Here is a 13,681-nt window from a genome sequence, read left to right as displayed (position 1 = left end):
CTAATGCCTATGTCAAGATATATAATTTTGTGGTTAGTTTCAAAGAGATTTTAAAAATCTTTTTATTCTGGGCAACTTAAGCCACTGGAGACCCAGAAAGGAAGTACATTCTGATAGCATGCAGTATACTAAAAAGAGTCAGCCTGAAATGAAAGATGTTGTGAATACACTATTTAACTTGAAACACCTGAAAAATTTCACTGACTTCAGTGGGACTAAATGCACACTTAAAAACATACATGAATATTTGCATGACCCAGGTAATGGCACTAATTTTGCATGCCCTGGGCTGATCTGTATGTTGCATAAGCTTCGATGGGCATTCTGAATGTAGAAGGCTCATTAGGCTGGCCTTGCAACATGTACTCACATTCACTTCCTCCTAACTGTGAAGACCTTTATCTAAAGAAAAAAAACTAACAGGCTTAACTTAGATTCTTTATTTAAAACAGATTTATAAAAATGTACATACATAGAATGTTAAAAATACACACGGGTAGAAATATCTTTATAAGCATTCATTATTCTGTTAAATGCTTAATTGCACAATACTGTCACAGTTTAAATTGCTCTGTTATGTTGTACAGTTCGCAGATGTGTGAAATCGTTAGGGTCACTACCCTTATATCTGCTTCTTAATGCAACAACCTGCTCTTTGGGACCAGAATTTACATTGTGCAACAAACTGGTGCCACTCATTACAATCATTTCTCATCAGAAATTCTTACATGACAGAAAACTCTATATCTTGTAAATGAATTAGTCTCACTTAAATTCAAATTTCTTCTTGTACATTTAGTAAAGTGGGGTGATCTGTTTCCCATTTTAAAGCCCAGTGTCATACATCTGGGCATTAGATTGGTAGAAGAAGGACTGTATAGTACTGACATGCCAGTAACAATCTTGGTTCAGTTTCTTTCCTTGAGTTCTGCAAAGCCATGTCATGCAAGCAAAAGATGGCAAAAGAGGAGTGAAACTTAGGCTGGAATGCAGCAGTTGAGCATGTACCTAACTTTAAGCATCTGTGCAGTCCCAGTGAAGTCAATGAGACTATTCAGATGCTTAAACTTATTAAAGTGCTAAAGTGTTTTACTGGATAGTTTTGTGCAAAGCAAATACACTGAAATAATTTTCCAAAACAACCTAAAAGATACATTGGCAGGTTTTTTTGTTTTGCAAGTATAAGCTAGGAGGAAATAGGCTAATGGTAACATAGGAAAGCTATGTCAACTTGTGGAAGAATGTGACCTTGGTTTCTCGCGGGAGAATGGCAGCATCTTTCTTCTCAAATCAGGCATCATAGAAAAAAAAGAAGGCTAAATGGAATTCTTGGATACTTCAATTCCTCCCCATGCACATGTCCTTTGGGAAGTAAATTCTTCCTTCTGCTCAGTAGGTTCCATCTTCCAGTCTCTAAAATGCTTCTCCATCATGCTTCTAGCTCTCCAATCACCAACATTTACAGTGGGGATGATTTTCTGTGGCTTCAGCCATTGGACAAATCGTTTCATTTCTAGGTAACTGCTATGTTCACTGTAAGGAATCCCTGTGGCAAAACAATGCAAAGGTACTTCAAGCAGTGTGCTTAACAGTAGGTTTTCCTGAAAATATTTTGTTCAAGAAGCAAAGAAATATTTTAAAAGAATATATTTTATTTAAAATGAAGATTTACATTTTACTCCAAGGATCAAGTGAAAATCCAGACTGGAAGGATTAACTAGTATTTCTCTACAGTGTCAATCATTTGTGCAAATCTGATGACTTAAGCTACTTGGTTGACCGACAAGTGATAAGATTGTCTAGGAGACCAAACTCCATCCATAAAATTGTTTGCGCCAATAAGAACAGAGGAAACAAGCTGGTATCTATGGAAGCTCTGCAGCAGTAGCAGGGTCTTTCACATGAAACCATACATGCAGTGAAATCCTGGCTCTGGTGAAATCCCTGGAAAAACTCCTATTGAGTTCAATGGCAACAGCATTTTACACATATTGTCTGTGTTTGTCTTAAAGCCATCAGACCAAACTTTCTTTTTTTGGGGTGGAGAGGGAGGCTTTAGAGGAAAGAGTATTTAAAATATGTATTTACAGTGTTTTAGATTGGCCAGTTCTTAGATTTAAGATGGAGACATCTATCTGCTCAGCTTCTTAGCAAAGCTGATATTAATAAGTGTATGATATGATGAACAGTAACAGGTGTTAGAATAAAAGATATACAAGCAATCCACACAGAATTAAGTATACTGAGCCATTTATAGTACTTGTACCATATATGGTGATCTTTCCCCTGGTCTGAGGTTTGATAACTGCATGACATGAATTGGAGTAAGTCCATCCAGTGGGCCTGAAAGCCAGAACTTGGTCAAACTTCTCCGAGAACTTGTTTAAGTGGTTTTGCAAGCCCTGTTAATAGAAGACATTAATGAAGACTATTGAACACCACTACCATCACATTGATCCAATGTCTAAAAGGGTTTTGGTGAAAGGGATATTGGAGATAAAGCTTTATTTCTGAACAACATTTAAATGGGCTCTTCCTCCCACCCACTTTTTTTGTTTTACATACCAGCTACCTAAACAACAGTTACGATCAAAACTTTACACTTAAACAGAACTTTTCAGCCAAGGATCTCAAAATGTTCTACAATACAAACAAACATTGTTAGCTTTGTGTTACAGATGCTCAGAGAAAGTAAGTGAACACATAAAACAACACAGCAAGACACTTCCTGCGATATGTATAGGGACTGTCTTGCTCTGACCACTAGACTGTGCTACCAACAACCTAACTGAACATGACCTGAGGAAATAGTTTCACTTCTTCCATCTTAACAGACTCCAAAGACCTGACCTGAACATCTCAGGAGGTGCCTGAGGCAGCCTTCAATTTTGTTCATAGGATAGCAAAAGAATAAGGGTAACAGAGAAAGAGGAAGAAGTGTAAGGAATCTTCAGGTCTACATTAGGATAAAGAGAAGTCAGAAATAGGAAATCAGTTTCACATGTGTCCTTTAGATGTATCAAAAACACTTTATCCATTTGAAAACCTCACACAATTTGCTATTTCAGAACAGTTAAAAACAGGCCAGGAGTAGGAAGAAGAACACAAGATAAATAATGACTACTTAATAAAGAAGAGAAATTAATTGTGATTTAGCACCAACTGAACCCACAGTCGCCACAGAATTTAGGGAAAGGGAAGTTAAATGCTGCCTACAATAGCGGCATGGTTCCAGTGTAAATTCGAGAGTAATATTCAGAACTCCTAAGACAAGCACTTTGGAAAATAAAAGAACCGTAAATAAATGTGTGTACAGTTTATTCAGTAATGGGAGCTATGACCATTCTTCAAAGACTCCATTTACCTAGCACAGCGGAAAAGGTTAGGTTTCATTAAGATGGCAATAATAAGCCTAAAAAGACTCTCTCTGCCCAACATGATTAATTTTTAAAGAGCCTGACATTTCTTACTGCAACTCTTCATAAGATAATACACATACATTATACTTGCTCCTCCTGTCTTAATAAAAACCAAGGACAGTACATGAAGTTCCAGGCGGACAATTATGAGATGAACTAAAATTCAGTAGAACAATTATGAAATTAGCCTGTTCTTGGATTTTGTTATGAGTTTACTAATCAGGTACACAATGTTAATGTTTATGGGTAGAATTTTCAGTCCAACTGAAAGTCAGCTGTGCTTCTAAATCACAAAGGTCATGTCTACATTTCAATAAGACACCGATGGCTGGCTGGTCTGTGCTAGCTAACCTGGGCTCATAGGGCTTAGGCTATGGGGCTGTTTTATGTCTGGACTTGGGCTGCAGTCCTAACTCTGGGGTCTTTTCTCCTCACCCAGTCCTAAAGCCTGGGCTCCAGCTGGCACAGGCCAGCTGTGGGTTGTCGACTGCCATGTAGGCATATCCTTAGGCTCTTCTGAAAATCCCACCCTAAAGCTTGTATATTACACCAGCACCCCATTGTGCTATGTTGTGGATAGAACACATGCAAAGAGACAGTTGCTTGCCCTGCAAAGCTTTCGCACTATGAGTTTAAATGACAAAAGTCCCATGATTTCACTATTACAAACAGATGTTTGTGTGAGGCATGGGGAATTCTTTTAATGTTAATATTTTTAGGGAAAAGAAGGCTTCCTTCCTACAGGAACATGGGTAACTTCAGAGCTTCTTCATAAAGAGTTAAAGAAGAAACATATTCAGTATTGCTCCAAAACTTCCATCCTTTTAAAACAGAAAATAGAATTCATTCCTCTATCACTATTCCTCTATCAACATCCTTATGTCATCAAGACAGCCTATTACCTACTATTTTGATGAAGTCAGCAGCAGTCTGAGCAAATGGATCCCATACCATATGTGAATTCTCTAACAAGATTAAATGGTTAATTTACAATCAGCTCTCATAGCACTTTTATACAGCTTGCTTATTCAAGAGCAGCTATTCATCAGTATTTAAATGATCCCAGCATTTTTTTTTTAGTTAAACTAAGCATGCCACTGAAGTAATCAGTCTCTTTGAATTACCACTTTTTTGCCCTTCCTTTTCACATAGCAAATCCATTTGCATTACTAGAGCAATTAATCTACTTTATTCTTCCTAAGTTTTCAAAACAAAGCATTAAACAGTAAAGGATTTGGAAAAAGGACATCCAGAATGCGATCCAGTAGCCCTTCATCTTGTCTCCACTTGATATAATAATGTCTGCAAGATGGTTTTCTTTTAATATGTACCTTTGATTCCTTTACTGGTCTCAAGAAAATGCTGCAAAATTACTAGATAATATTTGACACCGTCACCCAGTACCAGGCTAAAAGCAGTCATAACTGTAACAACAGCAGAAAGAGAATATTGATTTGAATCCTGCTGTTTGACCTGGATAACAATCAGGAATGCTATTTACAGTGCAAAAAAGGTGTGCTTGTTTCTCATGATAACAAAACAACCACCATTCTGGGTCAGACCAAAGGCCCATCTAACCCAGTATCCTGTTTTCTGACCATGGCCAATGCCAGATGCTCCAGAGGGAATGAACAAAAACAGGTAATCATCAAGCACGCCCCCTCCTATCATCCATTTCCAGCCCCTAAAAAAAACAAAAGCTAACAACACCATTCCTACCCATTTTGGCAAATAAGTATTGATGAACCTAACCTCCGTGAATATATCTAGTGCTTTCTTGAACCCTGTTAAAGTCCTGATCTTCACAACCTCCTCTGCAAATGAGTTCCACAGGTTAACTGTGTGCCGCATGAAGAAAAACTTCCTTTTGTTTGTTTTAAACCTGCAACTTACTAATTTTGTCTGATGACCCCCTAGTTCTTATGTTATGGAACAAGTAAATAACTTTTCCCTATTAACTTTTTCCATACCTGTTATGATTTTATAGATCTCTATCATATGGAGATAGGTGTGGGTTTGTTTCTTTTGGTACATTCTTTGATGCAATGTGACTTGCCCCTCCTGACTCAGCTTGGAGGATTTCATGAGAACTGTTAGTCAATATATGTAAAGCTTTGAAGAGAAAAAGTTATACATACACTCTAATGGGGCAATTAGAGCCCCCACCTTCAAAGATGTAATGGTCATTAATGCAGATCTGTTGTACAAAGTATGGACCCACGCATGGAGAGAGATACACGTCTTCTGTGCAGCACAGAGATTAGCTGACAAGCATGGAGCCCAGAGAAGGATGGGAACATGGCAAGGATATGCTTTGGGTGCACTAGAGCCGCAGAAGCCTACTTTGATCCTCAGCCCTGTTATTGAAATATCTAGTGCCCAGCCTGCTATCTGGCCTATTATTATTAGATCATAATGATAAATTAACTAGTAATGAATCTTAAAGAGTATTGGTGTTTGTCAGCTTTAGTTCGAAGATGCAGATGTTGATATTAAAAACAAATCTTTAAAATCTGGTCACTGTTTAGGAAAAGGGAGAGAGATTTCAGTGTTTTTTTATAATTTGCCAACCGACTAGATTAGGGTATGTCTACACTACCCTCCTAGTTCGAACTAGGAGGGTAATGTAGGCATACCGCACTTGCAAATGAAGCCCGGGATTTGAATTTCCCGGGCTTCATTTGCATAAGCGGGGAGCCGCCATTTTTAAAACCCCGCTGGTTCGAACCCCGTGCAGCGCGGCTACAAGGGGCACGAACTAGGTAGTTCGAACTAGGCTTCCTAGTTCGAACTACCGTTACTCCTCATTTTACGAGGAGTTCGAACCAGCGCTGCACGGGGTTCGAACCAGCGGGGTTTTAAAAATGGCGGCTCCCCGCTTATGCAAATGAAGCCCGGGAAATTCAAATCCCGGGCTTCATTTGCAAGTGCGGTATGCCTACATTACCCTCCTAGTTCGAACTAGGAGGGTAGTGTAGACATACCCTTAGTGAGGTCCTTTGCTGAATCAATATAACACCTCTAAACCCTACATGGAGAGCTAAACTACATATTGCTAAATAATCAAGTAACTTGTTCCAAAATATCAAAGAGAACCTGCTTTGATTTTGCTCTTGGAGACCAATATAAGAAGGAGCAGAGGCCAAATAAACTGAAATCTGGAATTAAGCAGATGTTCTTAGTTAAAAGAGTAAGAAAAACCAGACCTATGACATACATGCTTCTGACCTCTTTAGTTTGGGAATGTGGGAGAGTACATAAAAGGGAAGATACAGGAGAGAATACAAAAATGCTAGGGAATAATTTGAGATTACAACAGGGACTGTGAGGAATGAAGAGAGCATGAGTAAGATTTACAAAGAGCCGCTACAAAATATCAGTAAATTTATTTAAAAAACCCTGAAATATTAGTTGTCCATACAATTATATTTAAAACAAAGTATGTTTCTAGTAAGTCTGTGGAATTTTAGTGGAAGGCTGGCATTTTGGAAGGAAGTGAATGTGCCACTGATCACTACAGAACTGCAAGTGAAGAAGGAAGTCAGTGAATGCAAGACTTTCGTAACACTGAGCTCATTTTTGTTAACCCTCTCCAGCCACCAACTCATGGATAACTTTGTTCCAGGCAAATTTTAAAATATTTGCTGTATGAGCAGAAGCAAAAACTGAGTCAACTGGATGGAAATGAAAGCCAAAACCATCTGGATTTATCTAAGGAACCCCCAGCTGTGGAAACATTCCTCATGAATGCATAGTTTTATCTAGGAATGTAAGAGAGTAGTTGATTAGTCCTATTAGGCCCACCGTGGCTGCCTCTATATCAGAGGAAGCCAGTGGGGGGTGGGGAAGGGAAGGCTGCTCTGGCTGCAAGCCCTGTCCGCGATGGGGGGAAAGAAGAGTCTCAGAGGGGAGTTGGGACTACCTGCAGACAGAGGCTGCTGCTGGCTGGGCAGGCAGCCGGGCTCAGCCCCAGTTTGCACCAGGACTAAATCCCACTGCAGCTCTGCAATTTAAAAGGCAGTAGGAGCTGAACAGCCTGCTCCGGGCTCCTACTGTGTTTTAAATTGTGGAGCCGCAGTGGGGTTTGGTTCCTGACCTGGGATGAGCAGGGACTGAGCCGGGCTGCCTGCCTGCCCAGCTCCTACTACATTTAGGCAGGTCGCAACCTGGCTCCATCCCTGCTCACACCAGGTTGGGGACCAAACCCCACTGAGGCTCTGTGATTTAAAACACAGTAGGAGCCAAGGGCAGGCTGTCTCTATTAGAGGCAGCAAGGGAGAGGAGCAGGAGCCAGTGCTGAGGGGAGCCAGTGTAAAACTGGAATCGTATTTCTTTAACTCACAGGAGTATTTCATGGATAAAATCCATTAAAATGACTGGGCAGTGCTCAGCAAATGAGGACACACAAGTAGCCAGATTTCCCACATAATGAGTCGGCAATTCAGGACAAAGGCTGCTCAGCCCAGCATGGAAGGCAAATATAAATAAAAATAAAGGGAAGAATGACTTGGGTAAACAAAGTGCCTTGCATGTAGAATAGTGATAGAAATGTAGCCGTGTTAGTCTGGGGTAGCTGAAGCAAAATGCAGGACAATGTAGCACTTTAAAGACTAACAAGATGGTTTGTTAGATGATGAGCTTTATCAATAAACTACAGCCTATACTGGAACAGGATACCATACTCCAAGAGGCTCTGGGAGACAGACCCATAGTCTCCTATAGACAACCAGCTAACCTCAAGATGATTCTTACCAACAACCACAGGACATACCACACTAATACCAACCCTGGTACCTTCCCTTGCAACAAACCCCGTTTCCAGCTTTGTCCACATATTCATTCTGCTGATACCATTATTGGACCTAACCAAGTGAGTTATAAGATCAAGAACACATATTCCTGCGCATCCAGAAATATAATCTATGCTATCATGTGCCGAAAGTGTCCGTCTGCTATGTACATTGGACAAACATCTCAGACACTTCGCCAAAGGATTAATGCCCACAAAACAGATATCAGACAAGATCACAAAGAAAAAACAGTTTCTTGCCATTTTAACCAGAAAGGACACTCTCTCAATGACTTAACCACCTGCATTCTGCTACAAAGACCTTTTACATCTGCACTTGAAAGGGAATCCTCTGAACTGTCATTGATGTTAAAATTCGACACTCTCCAAAGAGGAATGAACAAACACTTGAACTATCTTACCCATTATCAAGATAGCTTCCCCAATTATCACCTCTAATACCATTAACTCACAAACATCCCACTCTCCCCACCTCTAATATCATCAATTCACAGACACTTACCTTTCTTCCTCCCCCCCCCCCCGCATCCCCCTCCTGTTCTGAAATGTGATTTGTCCTTTTCATATGTGTTCATTTTTTTTAATTGTATCCTTTGGTATATATGGCTGTGACTATTTTCTTCCACTATTTGATCTGAGGAAGTGAGTCTGGCCCACGAAAGCTCATCATCTAATAAACCATCTTGTTAGTCTTTAAAGTGCTACATTGTCCTGCATTTTGCTTTGGGTAAACAAAGGCATACCATAAATAAAACGACATTACATTATTTATTATTCCTTAATCTAAACAACACACACAAGATACCAGCTGATTTATTGTTTACAATATTGTTCTTTTGAGTTTCACACATGTACTACACAGACACCAGGTTAATGTTGTATAGGCTCATTCTTAAGCATTTAACACCTGTTCAACTGAGTCTACGATCGCCATACCTCTTAATGGCATCCCTGGCAGCTGGAGACTCAGATTCCAGCTTCAATGGAAGCTTATCACATTGGACAGTCTAGATGACTTTTTTGTTTGGGGGCAAAGTACCTCTCATAATGGCAACTGGAGGCCATATGGAGGTGACAGAAATGGTAAAATGACCTGTCTGTAACTGATAAGCTAAAGAGATAGAAGGGTGGGACTTTAGCAAGAAGAGCATCTAAAAAGAATGGCGAAAGAAAAAGATCTTCCCTTCACACACTTTTTCTTACACTTCTGGTTGGTTGTCTTTCCTGTACAGTCCTGGCCTTTCCTCGCCACCCCATAGTATAACTTATGGCAAGGGTATCAACCTTTTGCTTTCTGAAGCTCCACCCCAACATAGTATAAAAACCTCTGTGGCCCACCAATGCCACAACATGGTATTAGGGGGTAAAAAGCAGAGCAATGGTCTAGCGCCCCACACCACAGGGAACCTCACAAAGATAAGTTGTTTGGGCGTCAGCTTTAGCTGGGGCTTTCTGCCCTCAGCCCTAGCAACTCTAACATCAGCCTTGCTTTCTAGTTTATTTTGCTGGATCTTCTGAAACCTGCACACAACCCCCTCAACGGGCCAAGACCTCCAGTTGAGCACTATACATGTTTCTATTAATCTAGAAGACTACTTATTCAAGTCACTTATATGACACCTATCACTTGAGTCTGAAAATCACACAGTCTTAATGTATTTATTCTTACAACACGGCTATAAGGTAGAACAATAATTTTACAGATAGAGAATGAGGCACAGAAATACTGTGATTTGACCAAGGTCTCACCTGTAGTCTATGGCAGACAAAGGAACCAAATCCAGGACTCCAGAGTCCAAAGTCCCAGGTTAGCATCCTCATCACCGAACCATTCTTCCTCTCTGTTTTATGTTACCTTTAAACATGGTCCAATTGTTCTGTTTTTATGTCTTTCAGTATTGCTGTATTTAAAGGCCAGACATATTTGCCTATACACTGTATACCTTTATGATATGGAAATTCCCTGAGATTCAGTCAACATAACTTAGCTCCTGTACACTAATATTAAGGTGTAATGTAGAATTTACCTACTTCTTCTACAACTGAAGGGTGCAATGTATCTCAAATAGCATATAATAAACAGAAAGCTCCTTCCTGCTGTGCTGACAGCCTGCTATTGATCTGCACTTTCAAATCTACTTCCAGAATGCAGAGTTTCCCATTCGCCATCATGAATATGCTCTAGTAGAATCAATCTGCTCTCCCTTAATCTGCTTTTATGGGAGTCAATATCCTAGGTTATAAATAAAAAGGGGATGTGAATTAAGCTTCTTTTAAAAACTAAATTAAAAAAAAACACACCACTTTTATCCCTTTCATCATCTTTGACTACTTCTGAAATGAAGCCTCTGAGATCAAATCATAATCCCTCCTCTCAGATTGTCACCATTCTTGGCAGTCTAGCAGAGAGGCTAAGGACAGGTTGGACCCCCCTGGTCCGGCATTGCTGAGACCTGACCGGTCCCGAACAAGAGAATTTGCTGGACCAGGGAAGGTGCCCTGGCACCGGCTCCCAAGCATCCTGCCTTGCCCTCTTGCACCCCAACTTGGCTGGGCTGCTTGCCTACGTGCTGTGCTGCCAGCTTCCTGGGCAGCAGAGGCTCCAGCTCCTGCCATGGAGCTCCAGCCGCGTGCATCTGGGGGCAGCTGCAGGGCTCCGGCCCCAGCCCTGCCACTCAAGGGGCTACTGTGAGGCTCCGGCCTTGGCCCCAGGGTTGCTGCAGGGCTCCAGCAGGCTGCTGCAGCGCTCTGAGTTTGCTGCAGGGCTCTGGCTCCGTGCTCCAGCAGAGTGCTGAGGGGTTCTGGTCCTGTGCTGCCATGGGGCTTGACTCCAGTCCCACACTCCCAGGGGATGACACGGTGCCTGCCACAGTGCCCCAGCCCTGCACTCCTGGAAGCGCCCAGGGGACTCCGGCCCTGTGTTGCCAAGGGACTCCAGCCTGGACCACGGGCTGCTAGAAACTGCTGCAGGGCTCAGTCTCGCACTGCCCCCAGCTGATCTGCTGACCCTATTCCCAGCCCTAGCTGACCTTCCTGCCTTTAGGCTCCCAGCGCTCTAGTTCAGGAGCATCCATGGTCCTGCCGGACGATGGATATTGGCAGACCAGAGAATGCCGGCTTTTGGAGGTACAATCTGTACTAATGAGCAAGGAAAATTAACTTGACTCTAAATATATATAGTGGGCAGTGCAGAGGAGATTAAACAACTGTACCTGTGGATGGAAAATATTCTCTAGACCAGTGGTGCTCGACCTTTTTTCATTCACAACCCCCAGGGCTAGGGAAAATTTTGGTTGAGGAAAAAAAAGGGGTGGGGTGGGGGAAGGGGAGGCGCTGGGAACATTTTGTTGCGGCCCCTTTAATTTAAAGCGCTGGTCTGCTCCCCTGCCATTCCCCTTGCTCCTGCCGAATGTACATCAGGCACCAAGCCGGGAAAACATAATGGCGGCCGGCCTGGCGCTGCAACCCTAAGACGACCCATGGGTTGTGCACTGCTGCTCTGGTCTAGGAGTCTGGCCCTTTTAGTGGAATTAAATTCTCTCTCTGATACACACTCATAAACCACCCCTCATCAAACCTGAGTATCTCTTTGGAAAAGAGATGACACTTAGTTCCCTTGTATAAAACTTGTACATAAAAGTCAACTTAAAAAAAACCAAAACACACTTCTAGCCAAATCCTTTAACGTACTATCGTTACAAGTAATAACTGATTCTTTTATAACTGAAAGGCGGGAATTTATTTCTGCTTCAGTTTGATCATGATGTTTATTTAACTACGTTTTGCGTCAGTTTCCACTGTTTCTTATATACAGTAAAACCTGTGTTATCCAGCACACCCAGGGATTAGCGCATGCCGGTAACCTAAAAATTCTGGTTATCTGGGGGGGAGGGCATGGGAGCCGTGCAGGGACCAGGATGTGGCCTGCTAGGTGGGGCCATGAGCTGCCGTAGGGGGAGGGCGGGAAGGAGGAGGAGAGAATGCGGCCTGGTAAAGAGGGGGAGCCGGGGTGTGGGAGGCGGAGATAGCCTGCCGGGGGGAGGGGTGGCGGGAGCCTTGGGGGGGCTGGCCTGCTGGGGGTGCCAGGAGCCGCAGGGGGAACCAGGATGCTTGCTGCTTGCTTCCAGCTGCCGTTCGCCCCTCCCCCAGGTATGTGCTGCACATTTGTCTGAGGAGCGGCCTGGCACTTAAAGGACCAGTTTCTTTTGTTTTGCTTTTCCTAGCGTCAGAAATTTGCTGCTTTCTACGGTTTTGCGGGTGCTTAAGTTCCAGATAGCATAGGTCTTACGGTCATCTATTTCCCTCTGTGATTTGTGTAGGTCTTCCACACAGCAACAGTGGAAAGAAAAACAGATTTAAAGAAAAATGAGGAAAATGTGAATGTAAAGCCATAAAAACTGGCAGGGCCTCAGGGACATGTGTCAAAGCTGAAATGGCTTTTTTTAAAGACAAGATTAACATTTTGACTAGATTTCAAGTTGACAATGTCCTTTCTATTAACTGGTTCAAAAGAGAGGGTGTTTGAGAAAGAAAACCCCTTCAGTCCTTTTTTAAAATATACAAATTAATGGATAGAGAGAAGACAGGCTCTAAGTGTCACAGTATATTAATTGTTAATAGGAGAGGTCCTGCAATCATTAAATAAAACCTACTTCAAACAAGGCCACAAACAGCAAGCCTTTGAACAAGTCTCATCTAATCTTGTTCCATGAACACTGCATTAGAGAGAAATTACACTTTCTGTGCATTATGTTTGGAGCCTGTTATTAATGTTTAATTGCATCTCATTTTCAATGTGTTGCTATATGTCAAAACATCACTAAATAAATATGATCTGACAGGTGGCAAAAAGCACCAAAGACACCCTGTTGCTGTTATATCATCCAAGCTAAGATTAGCCAACAGGTGCAGATGATACTTTCTACACTTACCTTAAAATTAATTTGCATCATGGGAAGAAGGTGAAGCAAAGTATTGTTCCAGTCCACAGTGATGAGGGAATTAACAGCTGCTGACTCCAAGCACTGCAGCGTTTTGTATTTATCTGGAGACATGCTCACTTTAGAGCCCAGAACTTGAGCAATTGCTGTAGGGTAGAATGGAAAACATTAGATATAATGAAGATAAAAATCTTCAGTATTTGCAAATTGTATCTTTGTTTCTGAGATGTTCCTGATCACTTCAGCAACCATTAAAAACATCTATGCTTTCCTATAAGGCTATTTCATATTCTAAAATATATAGAGGAAAACTGTTATAATTGTTGGCAAACACTGATTGCTATACTGTAGCTTCAGAATTATTTATAGAAAGAGGGGCAGTAAAAGTACATGAACAGGTTACGAATCATATCTCCTCAATAATATATTGATGTTCAAAGAAGCAAAACGATATATCTTTCTAAGATGCTACAACCCAGTACAGTTCTGAAGAAGGGACAAACAACCCATGT

At 41.6% G+C, this 13,681-nt stretch overlaps 1 protein-coding gene across 4 annotated transcripts in view; it reads right to left on the bottom strand.

Annotated features, from left to right (window-relative positions):
- Nucleotides 1-424: 424 nt before the first annotated feature.
- Nucleotides 425-13,681, bottom strand: part of DCLRE1A (DNA cross-link repair 1A) — a 28,591-nt gene continuing 15,334 nt past the window's right edge. For all 4 annotated transcript variants that reach the window (XM_075935446.2, XM_075935447.2, XM_075935444.2 and 1 more), the window contains 3 exons: nucleotides 13,161-13,315; nucleotides 2,267-2,402; nucleotides 425-1,546 (listed from right to left, as the gene is read on the bottom strand). In XM_075935446.2, the coding sequence (XP_075791561.2) occupies nucleotides 1,317-1,546; nucleotides 2,267-2,402; nucleotides 13,161-13,315 (521 nt within the window). In that variant the 3' untranslated portion in view covers nucleotides 425-1,316. The remainder of the gene's footprint in view (nucleotides 1,547-2,266; nucleotides 2,403-13,160; nucleotides 13,316-13,681) is intronic.

Source organism: Pelodiscus sinensis, chromosome 8, assembly GCF_052426305.1.
Source record: "Pelodiscus sinensis isolate ZL-2025 chromosome 8, ASM5242630v1, whole genome shotgun sequence".
Taxonomy (NCBI): Eukaryota; Metazoa; Chordata; order Testudines; family Trionychidae; genus Pelodiscus; species Pelodiscus sinensis.
This window is presented reverse-complemented; position numbering and strand designations above follow the sequence as displayed.